Consider the following 21095-nt stretch of genomic DNA (forward strand, 5'->3'; position numbering starts at 1 on the left):
TTTGCCCATTTTTCCCAGAATAGGCATCCATTGTAGAATTAATGGTCAGCAGGTTTTATCAGATTCCAGGCACACATCGACCTGCATCGGCAGTATCATCTTCAAATGAATCATCCTCTCTATTGTCTGCAAGGCGAATAAGCCAGACCTATTTCAATTATCAAGCAACTCCTGAGTGCCAAAAAGTATCTTCTAAATATGATCCTGATAATCCAAACAAGGATAAGCTGGGAACCTACGACGGGGTGTTTGTACCCACTGCATTGAATGTCTTATCCATCCTTATGTTCCTTCGTTTTGGTTTCATTTTGGGTCAACTAGGTATTATATGCACCATTGGTCTTTTATTGTTGAGTTACACCATTAATCTTCTTACAACGCTAAGTATTTCTGCTATATCTACGAACGGAACTGTAAGGGGTGGAGGTGCTTATTATATGATTTCAAGAAGTTTAGGCCCTGAATTCGGTGGATCTATTGGGCTCGTGTTTTTTTTGGGTCAGGTGTTCAACTCAGGTATGAATGCAGTGGGTATCATCGAACCTCTGCTTTATAATTTGGGCTATTCCGCGCCAGGCGAGCCTCCTGCAGCTTTGGGAGAACTTCTGCCGAGAGGACATTGGTACGAATTCACATATGCCACAATAATTCTTTTCCTGTGTATTTCTGTTGCATTTGTCGGTTCACAAACGGTGTCAAGAGCAGGAAATATCCTTTTTTTGGTATTGGCTGCCTCCATATTTTCCATTCCGCTATCTGCACTGATAAAGTCCCCATTCGTCGAAGGCGGTATCACTTATACCGGCCCTACATGGCAGACTTTCTATAGTAATCTTTTCCCTCACTTGACAAAGGATGCGGCTGGTTCTTTACTCAAGGGTAAGGAGACATTCAATGATTTATTTGGAGTTTTCTTTCCTGCTACTGCTGGTATTTTTGCTGGTGCGGGAATGTCAAGTGAATTAAGAAAACCCTCTAAATCAATTCCCAAGGGTACTTTATGGGGCTTACTGTTCACATTTATTTGTTATGCCGTTGTTGTTTTCACCATGGGATGCTCCATTCCAAGAACGTCACTATATAACGAGGTGCAGATTATTCAAACGACTAGTTCTGTTCAATGGATTATATTCCTGGGCGAAATGGCGACATCTCTGTTTTCTATTATTGTAGGCATGCTTGGTGCTGCTTATGTACTGGAGGCAATTGCGAAGGACAACATTATACCCGGTTTAGAGATATTTGCCCATAATCCAGTATATTCACTGATTTTTACTTGGATTTTGACTCAGCTATGTTTGTTTTCCAATGTCAATAAGATTGCCACATTTATCACTATGACATTTTTGATGACGTTTGTGGTCATGAATGTGGCATGCTTCCTATTGGGCATCTCCTCAGCACCTAATTTCAGGCCTTCTTTCAAATATTTCAACAGATATACCACAGCTTTCGGTGCTCTGCTTTCTATTGTTGCAATGTTAATTGTCGATGGTATTTCTGCTTCTGTTTTATTCTTGGCTATGATTTTGCTATTTTTATTTATTCACTACTTCTCACCGCCGAAACCTTGGGGTGACGTTTCTCAAAGTTTGATATATCATCAAGTGAGAAAATATCTACTTCGTCTGCGTCAAGACAACATTAAATACTGGAGACCCCAAATACTGTTGTTTGTAGACAACCCGAGAACAAGCTGGAACTTGATAAGGTTTTGCAACCATTTAAAAAAAGGTGGTTTATATATTCTAGGTCATGTAGCGGTAACCGCTGATTTTCCAAAGCAATTAAATGAACTAAAAACTCAACAGAAGGCTTGGATGAAGATCAGAGATATGGCAGCAATAAAGGCATTTGTTCAAGTTGGTACAGGCCCCTCCCTTATATGGGGTATCAGAAATGTTTTTATTGGCTCTGGATTAGGAGGTATGAAACCAAATATTACCGTAGTCGGATTTTTTGATCTTGAGAATTATAGGAAGTGTATGTCACAAAATAAAAACAACAACAACAACAATCAGTATCAATTGCAAAAAAAGACCGGTTTGCCAAATGGTTCATCTTTTGATGTCAGAATCAACGTTCCATTACCTACAGATGAATGTAAGAATGAATGCAAAGTTGATGTGCAACAGTGGGTTCAAATTGTAGAAGATTTGTCACTGATGCAATCTAATATCGCCATAGCACATGGCTTCAAACTTTTAGAGATACCGAATAAAAAGGACCGCTGCTTTCCAAAAAAAACAATAGATCTCTATCCCATCCAAATGTGCGGGAAAGTTGAGGCGAAGGGGGGTCAACCTGAGTCAATCACTACCAACTTTGATACGTACACGCTTATATTGCAACTTGCTGCTATCTTAATAACGGTTCCTGAATGGAAACACACACACGCACTCCGAGTCATTCTATTTGTAGAACAAGAATATCACAGAACTGATGAAGTTCAAAGAATGAAAAAATTGCTACAAATCTTAAGAATTGACGCAGAAGTTCTGGTAGTGTCTCTAGATCAATTCAGGGCATATAATACAATTGTCAAGGGAGATCCAATTGTGTTTGATTATGTCAACTCGAAGTTAGCTGATAACGGGTGGTGGCAAGATTTGGTAGAAGCTCGCGATACATTGAAACCGAAGCGCAGATTTTCCACAATTGAGCCTCAAACAATCGCAAAACAGTTTACGCAATCAAGGAAGTACACTTCTGGGGTTCAGAAATTGGGCGTCTCATTTACCATGAATACAAGCATGCCAAGTAACCGTATTGATACTCCATTTGAGAGTGAAGATTCTGATTTTGATACAGATCTTACATCGATTCGTGATGCCTTCTCGACATTAACAACTGTTCCAGTTGGAAAGGATACGTCTATCAAATCAAAGGCTAGTTCTGATAGAGCCAATTTGCTTGTAAAAAATTTACAAAATGATGTGTCAACTCAATCTTTGAGACCCGTTTTCTCGAGTAATACTCTACCAAGGACTAGAGTTGTGGAGGATGGGACAGGTGAGCAGCCAACCCTAATTCCGATTGCCGAACCAAATGTTCCAAATGACAAAGGCAATAAATTGCAGAGACCGATTCTCCCCGAACTGTCTCCTTGCTGTTCTAAGGATAGTCTAGTTACAGCAATGCAGAATTTAGGTTTTAATGATCTTCCCAGTACAGCTCAACATCTAATTCTGAACGATATGATGACACAAATGTCAAAAGGTTCAGATTTAATCTTTTCAACTTTACCAATTCCAGCTCTTGGAACTAATGAGGATCATGATGCAAGCCTACAATATGTTGAGGACTTAGATATCTGGTTGGAAGGTCTACCGCCATGCATGTTGATTAATTCACAAACTATGACTGTGACTACCGCCTTATAGAATAAATCATATATCGATATGCACGTTCCCAAGTCTTATTTACTAAATATATATAAGTTTTCTAATATGACAAGAATACACTATGGGGTTGTTCTTTTCCCTTTTAGTGAGGTTGTTCAATTTCAGGTTCGGTATACTGTTTTATTTTGCGGAATGCAAACATGGTGTAAAAATATGAAGCAGCCTCCTTTTCATCTCCTTCTACACCATATCTACCATCTGATCTTTGTAAACCTTCCCTCATTCTAGGAGAGAACCTTTCGATCCATTTGGGAATCTCTTGGACAAAAAATTTATTAAATGGCATCTGCGATACTAATTCCAAACCGTATTCATCAGCCAAACTTCTCAGGGTTTCAAATGGCACAACGTACTCAGGAACATTATCTATAGCATCTTCCAACCAATAAGTGTACATTTGCCCATAAGGAGACTTGAACTCATAGTTATTCTTTTGATACGAATTGTCTTCAAAACTCACCTTATAGATAGAGTTTCCCCAGGACGGTTTCTCCACATCTTTGGGAAACTTATTCAGTTTATAACGAATGAATTCGGAATCTGGGATAGTACCGAAAAAGTGGCCCCCAATTTTTAGAGACTTGGCAACATTCAGTAAAGCTCTTCTTGCCTTTTCTTCAGTTTCAAAAGCATAATGCAAACAAAACTGAGTGGACACAATATCACATGGAAACCTGCAGTCTGGGAATGGCACCACAGCAACACCTAGTGATTCGCCAAAACAATCTCCTGTAATTAATACGACTTGATAATCTAGATTTCTCATGGACCGGTATCTCTTATGAGCTTCTTGGATAGAAGCATTGGAAATATCGATACCAATAAATTGAGAGATACCGGCAGCACCATATTTCCTTAAATCGCCACCTTTACCGCATCCAAGTTCCAGTACAACATCACCAGGCTTTGTGTATTTGTCGATCAACATGTACTTGATTGCATTGTTGAAATTACGAAGCTTAATGATAGGCGATAAGTTTCTTTTTGCGCGATTGGCAATTATCGTACGTTCATTGTAATGCTCTCGGACAATTTGATCTACATTCATAGATCTATTTGCGGTCATTTCAATTTCATGCCTTTTTAATTGTTCTTCTCTTAGTTTTTGAGCACGCTGTTTACGTAATTTTTCCTCCTGATCATACCTCTCGTGTTTTCTTTTCTGTATTTTGAACCCAGGCTCCTGTTCAGCAGGTGAAGCTGAGGATGTTGGGGTAGGAGCGGGAGTGGTTTGTACAATCGGCACTGGCCCAATGCCATTAGTAGGTGCACCTGAAGTGATTTTGGAATTGCCCTCTAGTACAGTAGATGGTTCACCGTTCGCGACTGTGCCATACTGACGGTCATAATCTTCCTGTGACATCCATACTGGCTTCTCTGGTTTAGCCGACATTTATTTTCTTCTTTTGAAAATATTGTAGTTTATTTGTCCCTACATCAATGAGCAATTCAATCAAAAGATAGTTTATATGTGCTAAATATTGCAATAAGAGATCTTTGAATTCATGTTGTGTTTCTTGATTTACGGTTACCCGGTTTTGAATGCTTTAACATCCTGATCTTCAGTACAGGTGAGTTAAAGGCAATAAGCAGCATCTATCAGAACACTTCAGATGACCCAGTCAATGGAAGTGGTGGCGCTGTTACTTGGGTTTACTTGAGGTATGGAAACTATTGATTTGAAACAAACTAGTGATAGAGAATCTCTATTGGAAGAAAGAAGAAAAAAATTGGCCAGATGGAAACTAAAGAAGGCCCAGTTTGATGCTCAGAAGGAGAAAGCTTTACGCAATAACATCGTTACTAACAGTTTAGAAGCTAAGCAACCCGTTGAAAAGTTTGCCGTAGGACAAGAACAGGTAAAAGAAAATCTTCGAAAGAGGAAAAATGAGCTTGAGAAACTCGACAAACGTACATCAATTAAACCTTCGAAAAAGTCAAAGAGAAGTAAGAGAAAGGAGAAGATATCCTTTGAGTTTGATGATAATGATGAGGCAGAAGCGGCAAGTGTTTTCCGATTGAATGAAGGCTTTCAAAAAGTACCAGAATATGATGATGAGAAGGATCCATTAGATGTGTTTATGACATCGCTAAAAACACAGGAAATTAGTTCTAAGACAACCTCACACAATGTGGGAAACATTCTTGATGTAGATGATCAAATGGTGGAGTTGGAAGGAGCCGAGGACGAAAATATCGGTGATACCACGGATAATTTCAACATATCGAAAATTGCCAAGCTAAAGGCAAAAAAACGTGTAAAGCAAATTAATTATTCCCCAGAGGAGCTAGAGCGATTCCAGAAAAACTTCTACGTCGAGTCTGAAGCAGTTTCTTCAATGACAGATATAGAGGTAGAAGAGCTCAGACTGAGCCTGGATAACATCAATATAAAGGGAACGGGGTGCCCAAAACCAGTTACCAAATGGTCACAACTGGGTTTATCAACAGACATCATGACATTGATTACTGGCAAGTTACACTTTGACTCTTTAACACCGATTCAGTCCCAGGCGCTTCCTGCTATCATGTCAGGCCGCGATGTAATAGGAATATCAAAAACTGGGTCTGGTAAAACCATATCCTATCTTCTGCCATTGCTGAGACAAGTGAAGGCTCAACGATCATTGTCGAAGCACGAAACAGGTCCTTTGGGCTTAATTCTGGCTCCAACAAGAGAACTGGCATTACAAATACATGAAGAAGTCACAAAATTTACAGGAACAGATGCATCAATAAGGTCTGTATGCTGTACGGGTGGCTCTGAAATGAAGAAGCAGATCACTGATCTTAAAAGAGGTGCTGAAATTGTTGTCGCTACACCGGGTAGATTTATTGATATATTAACTTTAAATGACGGTAAATTGCTGAGTACCAAGAGAATAACGTTTGTAATAATGGACGAAGCAGATAGATTATTCGATCTTGGTTTTGAGCCCCAAATCACCCAAATTATGAAAACCGTTCGACCAGATAAACAATGTGTTCTATTCAGTGCAACTTTCCCGAACAAATTACGCAGTTTTGCCGTGAGAGTTTTACGATCTCCAATATCTATCACGATCAATTCAAAGGGTCTGGTTAACGAAAATGTGAAACAAAAGTTCAAAATATGTCATTCGGACGATGAGAAATTTGAAAATCTAATACAAATTGCTCATGGGGGCAACAAATTCTTTGATGAAGGTCAGACTGAAATTGACGGAGAGACAAGTGATCTTGATGAAACTGATGCTAAAGCCATTATATTTGTATCAAGTCAACAGATCTGTGATTTGATTTCCAAAAAGCTGACAAATGCTGGGATCGTGGCTTACGCTATTCATGCAGGGAAACCGTATCAAGAAAGATTAATGAATTTAGAAAAGTTCAAGAGAGAGAAAAACAGTATTCTCCTCTGCACTGAAGTTCTTTCAAGGGGTTTGAATGTTCCTGAGGTCTCATTGGTTATTATTTATAATGCCGTAAAGACATTTGCTCAATACGTTCACACAACGGGAAGAACTGCCAGAGGTAGTCGCTCAGGTACTGCCATAACACTTTTGCTGAATGACGAGTTGTCAGGAGCTTACATACTGACCAAGGCAATGCGTGATGATGAGTTAAAAGCTTCCGATCCTTTACAAGTAAAAGAACTTCATGAAATGAGCGACAAGTTTGAATCTGGTATGAAAAAAGGTAAATTCAGATTGTCAAAAGGGTTTGGGGGCAAAGGACTTGAGAATATCAAAAGCAAAAGAGAAGAGGTTCGGAATAAAGATTTGGAACTCAAAAAAGGTAACATAAACAATGATGAACTGGGACATAAAAGCGATCGTACCCAAAACGAGCATGTCAGTGAACCTGAATCATCTGCATCTATTCCCAAACTGGAGTATGAACTTTTTAAGGAGCCTACGACGCATGGGTCAGTCATCTTTTACGCTAAAGTGCATATCAACGATTTGCCCCAAATTGTAAGATGGGAAGCTACAAAGAACACAACCTTATTATTCATCAAGCACGAAACAGGATGCAGTATAACCAACAAGGGTAAATTTTATCCGGAGGGGAAGGAACCAAATAATACTGCAGATGAACCCAAACTATACTTGTTGATCGAAGGTCAAGATGAGAAAGACATACAACTAAGTATCGAGCTATTAGAACAAAAGGTGAAAGAGGGGGTAATAAAGGCGGCAAATCTATCTTTAAAAAGTACGAAATACTAATTTTCTTATGCCAACGAAACACATGGCGTATATTCTTGTCTTATGTTATGACAAAATCCTCTGGATAGTGATAATATATTCAGCCAAAAAGAAAGGAGAAGATATTAGGTTAAAATAAGAACAAAATAATATATAATATACGATGTAAAAAAGGAATTTGAAATTGTTATCAATTTGAATATAATAAAATTAATAAAATGGGGAAAATCAATAAGAATTCATAGTATAGTGAACAGTAGATGCTTAAAAAAAGTAAAACAATTAAAGAAAAAAAATAAAGGCGGAAAAGGAGATAAAAACAGAACATGGAATAAAAGTAACTTCAAAAAAATTTATCAAGAAAATGTAAAGCTTGAAGAATATAATAATAGTTTTTTATGGTTGAAGACGTGATATGACAAATGATTAATGAAAAATAACGATAAGAATAGGAGGCGGAAAACTGATAATCGAATAATAATAATAAAATGGGAAGTGTATCACATTATTTCATAGGGAATATAAATTTGAAATTGTCTACTCTTCTTTCTTTTGATTCTGTAGAGAAAGAAGTGAAAGGATATTAACTTAAACACACGTTGGCTTCAAATTATGTAATTGAGGGATAGGAATATCGTTGACGATTAAAGCTTGGAATTGATTCAAAACCTCTTGTAACACGGAATATTTGACAGCAGTTCCTGTTGTTAATCTGGCCAATTGTCTGGAGTCACGGCAATATGGGGAGTAACGCTTAACGATCTTCAAGTACAAAACCATTCTACCGTCTAGTGGCATGGATGAAGATGCAGAGTCGGAAGCAAATTCATCAAACGCACCAGAAGCAGTTGCGGCCTGTAGTGCTGGATGAGAGTAGAAGTCCATTTGGTTTTGAGCGTTGTTGAAAAAATGCTCGGATGTCGGAGTATCCATTGGTGTCAATGATGGTGAAGGAGTTGGGGTTCTGCTTATTTGCGCACTATTCATGTTACCTTTTTTGGAATCTCTATCATTTTGGGTCCATGTAACAGTGGCATCCCTTAAAGCAGCCCAATCAGCATTCGCAATGAATCGTTGACCAATTTCATCTGATTTGCAAATCAAATCCATCCACCTCTGTAAAATTTCCGCATTTGAAGCATCATCGACAGATCCCATGGACTTCAATAAAATTCTATAAGCAACTATTGTCTTCGGGATATGATAAGCTTCGTAGCTCTTATCTATGTATTCTAAAATACTACGGTCATGCCAGACAGTACACTTAGCCAAGATGATGTTGAAGAAAGGTTCATCTATATGCTTGATATTGTTGTAAGTTTGAATAACATTTTGTAAAGTTTGAAAACCTTGCATCTTGTCGACGGCATAGTTTTCAAAAAAAATGTCGAAAAAAGTGTCATTCAAAGATGAAGAAATACCATGGTTGACGTTTCTACCATAATGTAGAGACGATTTGTACCAGATCTGATAGATGTGGTTGAAATCACGAGTTTGGCTCCAAATATTTCTTAAGAAGGATTTCACATAAGAAACCTGCAAATCTATCTTGTATGGCATCTCATCATTCAGAGCTTTATCAAAAAATGTTTGCGCCACATTTAAGTCTTTACATTCACCAATGAAGGAAAGATGCGTTTCTATCAAATAACCGTACTTCATTTCAGTTGATTCCTGGCACAATTTTTGAAATAATTTCAGAGCCATGTCATTTTCGCTAGCGGACAAAGAGGCTCTGATCATCCCAACAGAAAGATTTGGGTGAAAATAATTGATCATGGAAGAGGATTTTTCATAAAGGGCCTGAATTTCGGGATATGAAACACCATTGTCGTATAAAATGGGTAGGATAACACCGACTACTCTTGGATTCAAAAAAATATTAGACGTGTAGGCGTTTTGACCATTGATGGCCGCCTTCCAGATATCAACAGCCTCTTCAAACAACAAAAGTTCTTTGAACGCAGTGATTAAATGCATGGCCCCATATTCATTTAATTCCACTTTGCCATTAAGGACATCTTCGGAGATCTCTCTTAGTGACTTACAAAGATAGTTGGTCATCTCCTTATGAAACGATTGAGAGTCGTAATCCGGTTTCTTGTTCATTCTTGTCAACTGATTTCTGTTTGCTCTCAACCCATTGTGAAGCAAATGCACCAGTTTAGAGACACGGTCAGAGTTCAATTCCGGTGTAGTGAGCAAATCATGGTATAACCCCATGGCTCTGCCGATGGAATCCCAGAACAATGGATTAGCATTGGAATTTGGATGCTCTGAATGGTGTTTCATATTTTGACGTCTTGGGGTTTGCGACATATAAAGCGTTTGCGATACGCAATCTTCAAACGCGCAAACTTTATGAAACCATGGAGAATCTGGACTGATCGAGTTGCCTTGGTTGGAATTGTTGTACTTGCCATGATTATGGTTGTTTTGATGGTGATTGCGGTTGTTGTGGTTGTTATTGTTATTGTTATTGTTATTGTTATTGTTATTGTTATTGTTATGGTGATTGCGGTTGTTGTGGTGATGATTGTTGCTGTTGCTGTTCCCATTACTTTGAGCTAGGTGATTATTGTGATTGGGACCAATATTGCCACCAAAATGAGGAACAAAATGGTTGGTTTGTGCTACCTGATATGTACCCAGGGCTGCGTTATTGAAAGAAGAAGGTGTATAAGGAATGGCATAGCTGGGCTCATGATGTTCCATAGCGATTGTGCCGTTAAATTTCATTGGATGGGTCAATGAATTCTTTCTTGGGTGTGGAACAAACTGATTTGGGGGTTTACCCTTCAGTACTTGTGTTTGTTGAGCTAGACGGATCATATGATCAGATCTACAAGATAGAAAGTAATGAAAAGAAGAACTAGTAAACCAACTACACAATACTGAAAACTCGAGAAAATTTTAAGAGATGATGCAATCGAGAAAGAAAAAATCAGGAAATAATGAAGTGAAAAGGGTTTCTTAGATATAACCAATGCGATATACATTTTGAGTATTGAACGACGAAGAATCTTCAATGCCCTATTTTTTGACTTTCTTCGAGACGCTCATGGCACAACTTTAGCATAGTTGAAAAAATTTTCTTTTCTTTTTTTTCGTCCGAAGCTACCCGTTTCTTTTGAAAGCCAGACAAACGTCGCGTTGGCAGTTCACAACTCAGAAGTCACCGCAGAACCAAAGGATCTATAAAATTGCCTCTTCTGTACGAGCAATTGACTGCAGGCATGCCCTTTTCGCACGGAAGAAAACAATGTGAAAAATCTTGCCTGTAAGTTAAGCTTTTCTTGCATATTAGCAAGCAAGAAAAGTTTGGAAAATCCGAACAAGTGGACAGCAAAGCAAACACAGGAACTACTACTGCTGTGTGTTCGCACTTGCGTGACCTGTGGCCTGTTCGTTTCCCGAAATTTGTTATGTAAGGTGGAAAGTGGTGTTGGTTTGAAACAGATTCTTATATGCCCTGCGAGATGTCGTAAACCCATGCGTACGGAAAGTGAAACTAACTTAATCGGTTGAGTTTTTTTCTGATGAGATGCGCCTGATGTTTTTTTCGACACCAGGTGAGTGAAGTAAAACAAAGGATGGCAAAAAAGAAGAGAAGAAATAAGAAAAAAGGGAAGGTAAAAATGGGGTTTTCCAAACATCGGAAGGCTTCCAAGAGCCATCGCATGCACAAAAGGGGTACGTCATTCTCAGGTGCCATCCTGGCGTTTGATCTGGGCAGGAGCGAGTAAGAAGCCAATAGAGTAAGCCGTAATTCAAGATCAGATAAGAAAGTAAAACTCTTGCGACTGGATATTTATTTGACAACAAAAAACAGTCAGCTTGCTTTTAGTCACGTGCGTAGAAACTATATAAAACGAAATAATGGAAAAAAAGAAAGAATGATTAATTGAGTATGGGCATAAAGTTACCCAGAATCATCAAGGGTAATCCGGATACGTCTCTTTTAAGCGTCCACATGCAACAGCAGTGAACTACTTTACCCTTGATGGGGCTTAATAGTCTGCACACTTTCATCTTCTCGGATCCTTTGAAGTCTCTGTATGCAACTTTAGAGAGCGTCGTGAAGTAATCTCGCACACTTTCATCGTCCATGATCTCCACAATAAAAGTCATCTTGTTCAACAACTCTTCCCTTGTCCACCCACATAAAACTTCAAATTCTTCGTTGACATAAGAAATTTGCCCATTCCTTCTCCATATACAAGTCGGCGTGCCGATTTGTCCAATGAATTTTACATATTCCAACAAAGTTCTCTGGTAGCACTGCTCCATGAAAATCATGTCCTCTTCGGTCAATGTCACTGAACATGCAATGAAAATGGGCCGGAATTCGGCGATGGACCGACACATCTTCACCAGATCCTGCTGGTTGAATCGATGCTTAAGGTACACCAAAAGATGATGGAATCCAGGTGTGTGCGAAAAGGGCGCGTTTATCGAGGTGTATATTTCCATTGGGGTGGAATACCGTAACGAATGTTCCCATTCTACATTACTCCGAATATTTGTGGCGTCCGGTGAACAGCATTCCAATGATACAGAGACTAGATGGTTTTTCTTCCTCCTCAAGGAAATAGTCAGTTCAGGGAACGTCACTGTCCCGCTGTTTAGGTAATATTGGTTTATGCTTGAGTCCCAGTTGATTTGTGAGCCTTTCTCGGACGGATTTCTTGGTAGTAATCTTTTGAAGTTCAGGGAATTATGAGGTGACTCGACAGGCACCAAGGGGAAATGGTTTGCAAATAGGTTAACGTGCGAAGCCACAATCTTGGCTGAATCGGATCCTAGTAGAATAGAGTAGACGTTTTGATTGGAAGATGGATATGGGTGTGGGGCCATATTGGCCCGCTGTTCGCTGTAAAGCTGGCGAATTTTCTCCATTTCAGTTTCTTCAGGGCTCGTGTTTGTGCCCGTGGGACTATTGTTACTGCTATTTCCTATAGTGGAGTTGGATGCGGAATTAGTGTTGGAATATAAAATGTCAATGGGGATCTTATTGGACAAGGTGTCTTGGTAGATGATATTCGAAAGAATAGAGTACTCGGAATCCGCTGCGTTCGATAAAAACTTCGCCCTGTGGACAATATGCTGTGGGCTCGTAAATTTTTGCTGTTCTCCGATGTTCTGTATATTGACGGTGCTGTTGCTGCTGGAGTTATTATAAATGGGTATCATGATCTTCCGAGGCGGATGATCCGGTTGTATATTCATTGGAAGTTGCCTATTTGGTACACCAGCCAAGTATTTACTTTTCTTTCTCGGAGCATCGACGCAGGTCGCCGTAAGACCCTTGCTGATACACCGTAAACATGGTCTTTTGGCTTCACACGACACATGCAGTCTCGAACAGTTCACACACGCCACGTTCGTGTTCTTTCTTTTCTTTCTCTTTCTTTCGAGGGAATCATTCGTATCTGCGGGAGTGTCAGGAGCAGGTGATGTTTTATAGTCGTCGTCATCTGAAGTGCACATCACTGTATTTCATCTATGTATTTTATTCCTGTATTTTATTCCTATTCTTTTGTGAGTCTATTGTCCTGGAAAAGTAGAAAAGAAGTCAGAGTTATCCTCGAATCGATATGGCTAGCAATTTTATTTGGCAATGTAGTGCCGTTCTAACGGCTTTTGTCTAGTTTTCGTAAGTGGTACCTCTCTTCTAACTCAGTGAATCATTGCACATTTTCGCTCCGTTTCTTTTCTTTGACTTTTTTTTCCCACTGCAGCCTACATACAAAATATATAGGCGCAGAAGGAAAAATAGCCGATATATGCTACCAAAGACAAAACAATAGAAGAAACTGTTTGAGCATTGTCCGGTAGCAGATTCGCAATCCCTTGCAATACGCTTCAGACCCCTTGTGTGAAAAACTGCCCATATATGAAAAAAAAATCATCATGAATTCTATCTAAAATTAAAAACATCATTAAGTAAGCCTTTTTATCTTGGAGGATAAGAGGAGTAAAGTTCTCATTCAGTTCAGTAGGCTAATCCTGCATGGTATAGACATCCTTGTAAAATTGTTCATTGCATTTTAACTGTAGCTGCCAATACCGAAGTTGAGAACATGAAAGTGTTGTATCTTGGCAAGAACAAAGCTGCTGCAATATTCTATCCTTCCAGCTATTCACTAGACGCTCCGTGACCAAGACATGCAGTTCCGAGGTAAGTTCGTCCTGATAGGGGTCTTCGAATAAGTCTGCATCGCCCAGCAATTCGTTGCAATGGTACAGAACGTCCATATCTTGTGTGTTGTTTATGATAAAGTTGACCAGTGGGTACATCGAAAACTTTAATGATTTTTGTTGGAGGAACCACATTCGCAGGAGCTTTGTCAAATTGGGGCAGGTATATCCATGGATGATGACCAGCATTGTGATAGCTATGGACTGCCAATCGACGCAATTCCAACGGGCGATGCACTCATTGAATAGACATGATGCCATGTTGATGTCCGGGTCATCGATTATCTTCCCCAAGAAGCGTACGAATTCTGTCGTTAGCGAGCTCCTCGTCTTATTAATGAACCACGTCGTGTATTCTTGTCGGTTCATAATCATGTTCCCGTAACAATTGAACCATAGAATTCCAAAGATCTTGCCCTGGATGATATCGATCAAGGATGTGCCACCCTCCGGCGGCGATGACAGTATATTTGCTGTGTTTTCATCAGCTGAAGACATGGAGTGGCCCGGCGACGGCAGCGGGTCTGTAAGTGTGGTGGTGCTGGTAGTCGCGGTGGCAGCCGGATTGGCCTTGAAAACCGAGTAGGGGCCGTGCTTGGAGCAATTCGGGTTAACAATGGATATGTCCTTTTCCACCATACTGAGCAGTTGGTCCAATTTCTTGTCTATGTGCTTTTGGTTATAGTTCCTGTTTGCCGTGCTGCCAAAGACGGACGCCACTGCGTTGTTGTAGATCTTCAATCTCCGGACACTTATGGTGAATGTATTATCGTTGGGAAGCCCAGCTTCTCTGTCGGACGCCTGTGTGCTGTCTTCACAGTCGCTTGTTGGAGGTGAAAGTTGTCTAAAATGGGTCATTTCTTTAAACCTGTTCTTGGATATTTTCTGGCACGCCGGTTTTGACTTGCCAGCCTGCATGGAATTGATTAGCAGATGTTTGCGTACTTTATAGATGTTCTCTTCCAGCCACATGAGCCTGATGTCGTAACTGCAATTATCTCCATGCTTCGCGCACAACGAGCAAATAGGCCTGTTCTCGTCACACCTGCGCTTCTTGAATCTGCATGCCCAGCATCCAGTAAACGTTCTTCCCTTGGTGGGGGGCGCCTTGGAGGATAAGGCTATTTTCTTGTTCTTCTGCTGTTTCTTGCAATTCACCATGTAGTTCGATTGCTGGTATATACAATACACTCTATATATGTATGTGGGAAAATAAAAATAAAAAAACCTTTCGAGATGTGTGTACAAAGTGCTGAGATTATTTCTGTAGTATGAATGTCCCACACACCTTAGAATGGAGGGGTGCACCTGTCATATATACTTATACATGTATATATATATATATATATATAGTCTGCGTGAATCTGCGTGCGCGTGAGTCAAAGACAGTGGTAAACGATAACATCTGATGCAGAAGCCCGACTCTTCCATATCAAATGCCGTGTCATTTGGACACAGATGCATTCGTAGATGGGCTGGAAATGCGCATACACCAGATGTCTCAAGAGGGCTGTCCTTGTATATTCCTTTTCTCGGCATTCTCACCGAATGCATTTAGGCCGCTAGAAGGCGGAACCGAATATTGGGCTTAGTGGAATATGCAGTTATGCGCTCGCGGCAGGCAGTCTCTGACGCGTGTGTGGTATTTTTGGCGCGGCGGCATATGGAACGGAACATTAGCGCATTTGGTTTCGCTTTTTCACGTATACATATGTATGTATGTATGTACATCATGTATATATCAAGTATACGAATACATATATTGGTTCGTAAGAGAGAAGAAGAAGAAAAGTAGGAAAAGGATGACTAGCAAAGAAAAAGGGTCGGTAGGCATGACGTGCGCAAACTCAGTAGCCGGCCCAAACGTCGCTGTATGTAGCCTTGCCCTTCGTCTCGGGGACCCGCTTGTACACGTATGTAGCAAACAGAGCGGCTATGGCGGCGAAGATCGTAAATACGTAGCCGCCCATAAGGCCTTGGCCTATGGGGAAGAGGTACCCGACGATGAAAGTGGCGAGCCAATTGCACACCGTACCGAAGCTCTGGGCTGTGGCGGCGTCCTGTGGGTAGGATAGCTCGCCGATGATCAAGAAAGGAATGGGCCCCAGGCCAATGGCGAAGGCGGCAATGTATACAAATGTAGCTACAACCAGCAGGAAAGACACGCTCATGGTGAGGCCCACGCTGATCAGCAGCGACATCGCGACCATTATCGTGGTGGAGGCGAGTAACAGTGGGCGGCGTCCAACGTGATCGATGATCGCAGACGCTATCAGGGTCACCACGACGTTTAGGATGGAGATCGCAAAGTTAATTTGGATCGAGTAGTCTGGCAGGATTTTGCCGATTACCTTTACACCGTAGAAGATAATTGAGTTGATGCCGCAGAACTGCTGGCACGTTAGAATGGTCAGAATGACGGTACGCGGTTTCTTGTACGAGGCATCGGTCACGTACTGCCATAGTTTGGGGGGTGAATGCGCCTCAGTGCTCGACTCCGGGTCGCGGTTCTGTGCATGGCTACTTTGCCAGTCTTGAATTTCCTGCTTGGCTTGTTGGTACGTTCCGGGACGCAATTTGAACAAAGCTACCTCAGCCTCGGCAACAAACCCGTGGTCTAGTAGCCATCTTGGCGACTCGTCAACTTTGAGCCACACAAGAAGATTCACCACGGCAACCACGGAACCGGCAAAAAGCAGCCACCTCCAGTTGTACGAGTCCGCGTACTTGAGCGCTAAAGATTGAGTCAGCAGGATGCCTAGGTTGATAGAGACTTGATTCATAGACCCCATGGCGCCCCTCCATTCCACAGGCGTGATCTCGTTGATGAACAAAGGGGTTATCACGATGGCCGTGCCGCAGGACATGCCCACTAGAAACCTGCCGAACAGCAGCTGCAGGTACGAATTGGAAAAGAAAAGGAGCAAGGATGACACCATGCACATGGCCGAGGCACCCATGCTCACATACTTCCTTCCATACCGGTTGGCCCAGTTTCCCGCATAGTATGACCCAAACAACCCGCCTATAGTAAATATAGACGTAACCGCACCGAACTGCGAATCGGTCAATGCAATGCATTGTTTGAGGCCATGCTGGCAAACCCAAGTGTCTTCGTAGGAGATGTTTTCATCGGGCGCGTCAAACCTGGAGCACGATAAGTACTCCTGGGGCGCATTCAACTCTGCTATGTGATATCCGTACTGGATAGACCCTAAACAAGCCACTATCGTACCCAGGATCAGATTGCCCGTAAATGATGTTTTTTTTTTCTGAGAACCACCGCTAGGCATTAGTCTTTCAGTTTCAGCCATAGTGCCGCTTGTGATTTTTCCGTTGATCTGTGTTTTCCTGTTGTTCTGGGAAGAATCGACTTTCACGGCACTTGTTCTCCTGTTATTCCCTTAAGGCTGCTTCCTGATTAAGGGATAATCCGCCGCACAAACCACGCTTCATCTTTTCTCGGACAGCCTTACACTACACCTATAAACTAAAATCACACATTCACGTTGATTTCACTTGTGAGGCATCGCAACTCATGCTGGCTGTGTCCCGCTGTGAAGTGCTAATGAGCACTTCATCATGAGGAGTCGGCTTTTACTTCCTTATATATTTAGTTAATTCATTTACGCTATACGTTAATCTACAGCTTGACATTTTTGTCGGTCTTTTCCAGCAAAATTTATTTCGGTAGAATAGCGAGCGTATTCTGAAAAAAACACATTTCTTAAATATGTAAAAATAAAAGACTCGAAATTGAAATGTGGGTTTATCGTAATTAGACAACTCTAAACAATTCAGTAACAATTATAAAAACTGAACACACATACTGGATGGTTTTTTCCCCAAGAGAATCCTTTAATACTTATAATAAACTTTCTCCATTTCTCTTATTCTCATAAAAAGATAAAATCAAAATTTTTTTACTATAAATCATGACAGTAACGGTAACAGATAAAAAACCATACCCCACCTCAATTGAAGCGGAAAAGACACGCTTAACCACTGCATGGAATCCTGAAGACCAAGTTCCCGAATATGTCAAAAACGAACTCTCCAAATCTCATCCAAACTTTATTCTGGCGTTTTTGAACGTTGTACAACAACTAAAAATTCAAAAAAGGACTGGTTACCTTGATCTTGGCATTACTGAATGTGAGAGCATCTCAGATCACATGTATAGATTGGGAATAATTACCATGCTCATCAAGGATCCGAGAGTTAACCGCGATAAGTGTGTCCGGATCGCTCTAGTACACGATATTGCCGAATCCTTGGTAGGCGATATCACTCCAGTCGACCCCATTGGGAAGGAAGAAAAACATCGTCGGGAATGGGAAACTATAAAGTACTTGTGTGACGTCCTGGTCAAGCCATACAATGAGATCACAGCTAGCGAAATAATGGAAGATTGGTTGGCCTATGAAAACGTCACTTCACTGGAAGCTCGCTACGTAAAAGATATTGACAAGTACGAAATGCTGGTACAATGTTTCGAATACGAAAGACAGTACAAGGGAACGAAAAATTTTGATGACTTCTTCGGCGCTGTAACCAGCATAAAAACTGGCGAAGTAATGAGCTGGACCAATGATCTTGTCATACAACGCCAAAACTTCTTTGCCACTTTAGCTCAATCAACAAATATATAGTGCTCATAAATACTCAAAATGTATCAACTTTTGCAAACTGAAAAAGTACAGAGTTAAATTACTAATACATAATTTTCAACGTACAGTCCACAGATTGTCGTGTCCAAAAATGATGGCGCCTATGGCATGCCTTCCAATTAGCGCCAGGATCCCAATACAGAATTGTAACTGCAAGATCGTATTGCACAATTTATCTTCCCTCATCGGGCCAAACCATACCAACGTCAAGTTTATCAGAGTCATATTGGAAGTGCTGGTCATTTCATTATTTCCGTCAAATTCCAGATCAATCAAATTGAGACAGTATAGCAGCTTCAAGATTGGCTTAAAAAAGGCCTTTGGTGGCTCTTCCTTCAAGTTTGCCCTTGATGGGTACATTAGCCCATCCTTCTCGTTAAATTTGGGCAACCTATGTCTTGGACAAGGTACCAACTTGAATAATTGCGGACATGAATAGATAAAATTGACAATTTGAGGAATAAATAACAAGAGCATGGTCTTCGAGAAATGCCCCAATATGCCGACAACCGCAAAGACCATACCAGCGAAATAACAATACGTGTCTCCGACAAACACAGTGGCAGGCCAGCGGTTCCATTTCCATAGCGCTAAAGATACACCCAAGAATGGAATAATCAAAACGGCAGAAAACCTGTGAGACTCTCTTGTGGCCAGTGGACCCATTGAAAAATACAGTAGATCGTTGAATAAGGCCAAGACAGCTAACACTATGCATTGGCCAACCTCTAGTCCATTGACACCGGCCAAGATATTGATAGAGTTGGGGCAAAAGATCGCCATTGAGGCCATATAGACATAATACCATAACCCTAAATCAACACTGGTCTTTTTCAGCCAGTGCTCCATAAATTCTGGAACCAGCACATGTGTAACACCAAAATCCACATAATAAACCATTAGCAACGGTATAGCCGCTATGGCAGGCAGGAAAAACTTGTGTCTCCAACGCAAATCAAATAAATCATCCGCGATGCCCAGCAGAACTGTACTTTCCAAACATAAGATAGCACTCAAGTATTCAGACAATTTATCATGAGGAAAAATACTAAAGTTCGTGTCATTATCTTCAACCACAGATATATCACGATGACCGCCGCCTGAAGTGGTAACGACCATATACTTGTAAAAAATGAAGGGAATGTAAATGAACATAACAAACAGATATACTCCAGCGGGAATGGCACCAATTGTTTCCGGAAGAACAGGACGGCCAGGCTTACTTAAATCCTTACCAAACAGACCTATCTTAATAAACGATTTGCCCACGCGTGGAATCAGCATATCTGTAGCAAAATACCCTGCTATACCAAATCCCACAGCTGCGACAAGCGCAGAGGGGCCCTGATTTTTGGAGTAGTAGATCAAACATGTGACCAGTACCAGTGAACAAAGTCGCAACATTTCGTCTGTCTTTCGAAACCGTTCTACGCCCGGTTTTTCCAAATAAACTCTTTATTTACATGTGTGAGAGAGAGTTAAATGTACACATGCCAGCAATTTATTTTTCGCGCTGATTAATATGGCATTTCCGAGGTTGTAGACTATATATGTATATAAGAAAGGAAAAAAATGCAAACACGATATAAGAGCGTCCTCAACGACCATGATGTCGAACGTGCAATGGCACCTATACACTTTCCACCTCAAATTCAGCGTCTAGTATCAGCAGCATAGGAATGTAGAAGAAAAATCAGAACTCACAAACGTTATTTACGGGCAACTTGATCAACATTTCGACCAATGTTGATTAGCTCAGGTTATTTATATAATAATCAAACACGTAGTAATGGCTTCCAAGCCATTTCCCTTGGGATCATCATTCTTTTTTTGTATTTGGCCGGCCATATCTAGACAATTAGTAATTGCGGGGACAAGGAACTGGAAGCTTATAAATGGCAGCCGCACTATTGTCTTACTAATACGAGGCTTATGGACCGGCCGGATTTAGGGAAGAGAAATGTTTTCAGTATTATTTTTTTTATTATATATATGAGGACGCTGTTGCTCCTGCCTCTCTGGGACACGGGCATGTCTGCATATCCATGCTTAACAAACACTGACAAGAACAACAATCGTGCGACAATCAATAATAACCAATGTCTACCTCCTTTTATGAATTAGAATGTCAAGACAAAAAAGGCGAAATTTTCAAATTCGACCAACTAAAGGGCAAAGTGGTGCTAATAGTTAACGTTGCGTCCAAATGCGGGTTTACTCCACAATATAAAGACTTGGAGGCACTATATCAAAAATATCAAGGAAAAGGGTTCATTATTTTGGGCTTCCCATGTAATCAGTTCGGGAAGCAAGAACCGGGTTCGGATGAACAAATCACTGAATTTTGTCAATTGAACTACGGCGTCACGTTCCCCATTATGAAAAAAATCGAAGTAAATGGAAGCAATGCCGATCCTGTCTATAATTACTTGAAAAGCCAAAAATCAGGTTTATTAGGCTTCAAAGGTATTAAATGGAATTTTGAAAAATTCTTGGTGGATCGAAACGGCAACGTTGTTCAGAGATATTCTTCCCTAACGAAACCATCGTCTTTAGACCAAGAAATTCAGAGTCTTTTGAGTAAATGAACATCTCTGGTTGCAGGAAGCGCCTTACCAACAGAGTAAATA

General features: G+C 40.7%; 10 protein-coding genes across 10 annotated transcripts; 4 read left to right on the top strand and 6 right to left on the bottom strand.

Annotated features, from left to right (window-relative positions):
* Positions 1 to 41: 41 nt before the first annotated feature.
* On the top strand, positions 42 to 3383 carry VHC1 (Vhc1p; the record flags this gene model as incomplete). Its single annotated transcript, XM_056230370.1, has 1 exon — positions 42 to 3383. The coding sequence occupies one exon, from the start codon at positions 42 to 44 to the stop codon at positions 3381 to 3383; it is 3342 nt and encodes a 1113-aa protein (XP_056086218.1).
* A 103-nt stretch (positions 3384 to 3486) lies between these two features.
* Positions 3487 to 4797, bottom strand: ABD1 (mRNA (guanine-N7)-methyltransferase; the record flags this gene model as incomplete). The annotated part of the gene is made up of 1 exon (XM_056230382.1): positions 3487 to 4797. One exon carries the CDS (start codon positions 4795 to 4797, stop codon positions 3487 to 3489), a length of 1311 nt encoding a protein of 436 aa, XP_056086219.1.
* A 271-nt stretch (positions 4798 to 5068) lies between these two features.
* PRP5 (DEAD-box RNA helicase PRP5) lies at positions 5069 to 7615 on the top strand (the record flags this gene model as incomplete). The annotated part of the gene is made up of 1 exon (XM_056230393.1): positions 5069 to 7615. The coding sequence occupies one exon, from the start codon at positions 5069 to 5071 to the stop codon at positions 7613 to 7615; it is 2547 nt and encodes an 848-aa protein (XP_056086220.1).
* A 567-nt stretch (positions 7616 to 8182) lies between these two features.
* Positions 8183 to 10426, bottom strand: SKDI02G3460 (uncharacterized protein; the record flags this gene model as incomplete). The annotated part of the gene is made up of 1 exon (XM_056230404.1): positions 8183 to 10426. The coding sequence occupies one exon, from the start codon at positions 10424 to 10426 to the stop codon at positions 8183 to 8185; it is 2244 nt and encodes a 747-aa protein (XP_056086221.1).
* Positions 10427 to 11494: 1068 nt separating this feature from the next.
* Positions 11495 to 13084, bottom strand: ERT1 (Ert1p; the record flags this gene model as incomplete). The annotated part of the gene is made up of 1 exon (XM_056230415.1): positions 11495 to 13084. The coding sequence occupies one exon, from the start codon at positions 13082 to 13084 to the stop codon at positions 11495 to 11497; it is 1590 nt and encodes a 529-aa protein (XP_056086222.1).
* A 513-nt stretch (positions 13085 to 13597) lies between these two features.
* Positions 13598 to 14956, bottom strand: THI2 (Thi2p; the record flags this gene model as incomplete). The annotated part of the gene is made up of 1 exon (XM_056230426.1): positions 13598 to 14956. The coding sequence occupies one exon, from the start codon at positions 14954 to 14956 to the stop codon at positions 13598 to 13600; it is 1359 nt and encodes a 452-aa protein (XP_056086223.1).
* Positions 14957 to 15642: 686 nt separating this feature from the next.
* Positions 15643 to 17109, bottom strand: VVS1 (Vvs1p; the record flags this gene model as incomplete). Its single annotated transcript, XM_056230437.1, has 1 exon — positions 15643 to 17109. The coding sequence occupies one exon, from the start codon at positions 17107 to 17109 to the stop codon at positions 15643 to 15645; it is 1467 nt and encodes a 488-aa protein (XP_056086224.1).
* Positions 17110 to 17730: 621 nt separating this feature from the next.
* Positions 17731 to 18447, top strand: SKDI02G3500 (5'-deoxynucleotidase; the record flags this gene model as incomplete). The annotated part of the gene is made up of 1 exon (XM_056230448.1): positions 17731 to 18447. The coding sequence occupies one exon, from the start codon at positions 17731 to 17733 to the stop codon at positions 18445 to 18447; it is 717 nt and encodes a 238-aa protein (XP_056086225.1).
* Positions 18448 to 18522: 75 nt separating this feature from the next.
* On the bottom strand, positions 18523 to 19869 carry ALG7 (UDP-N-acetylglucosamine--dolichyl-phosphate N-acetylglucosaminephosphotransferase; the record flags this gene model as incomplete). Its single annotated transcript, XM_056230459.1, has 1 exon — positions 18523 to 19869. The coding sequence occupies one exon, from the start codon at positions 19867 to 19869 to the stop codon at positions 18523 to 18525; it is 1347 nt and encodes a 448-aa protein (XP_056086226.1).
* Positions 19870 to 20564: 695 nt separating this feature from the next.
* Positions 20565 to 21053, top strand: GPX2 (glutathione peroxidase GPX2; the record flags this gene model as incomplete). Its single annotated transcript, XM_056230470.1, has 1 exon — positions 20565 to 21053. The coding sequence occupies one exon, from the start codon at positions 20565 to 20567 to the stop codon at positions 21051 to 21053; it is 489 nt and encodes a 162-aa protein (XP_056086227.1).
* Positions 21054 to 21095: the final 42 nt, after the last annotated feature.

The sequence above is a fragment of the Saccharomyces kudriavzevii genome (assembly GCF_947243775.1).
Source record: "Saccharomyces kudriavzevii IFO 1802 strain IFO1802 genome assembly, chromosome: 2".
In the NCBI taxonomy this organism is placed as follows: domain Eukaryota; kingdom Fungi; phylum Ascomycota; class Saccharomycetes; order Saccharomycetales; family Saccharomycetaceae; genus Saccharomyces; species Saccharomyces kudriavzevii.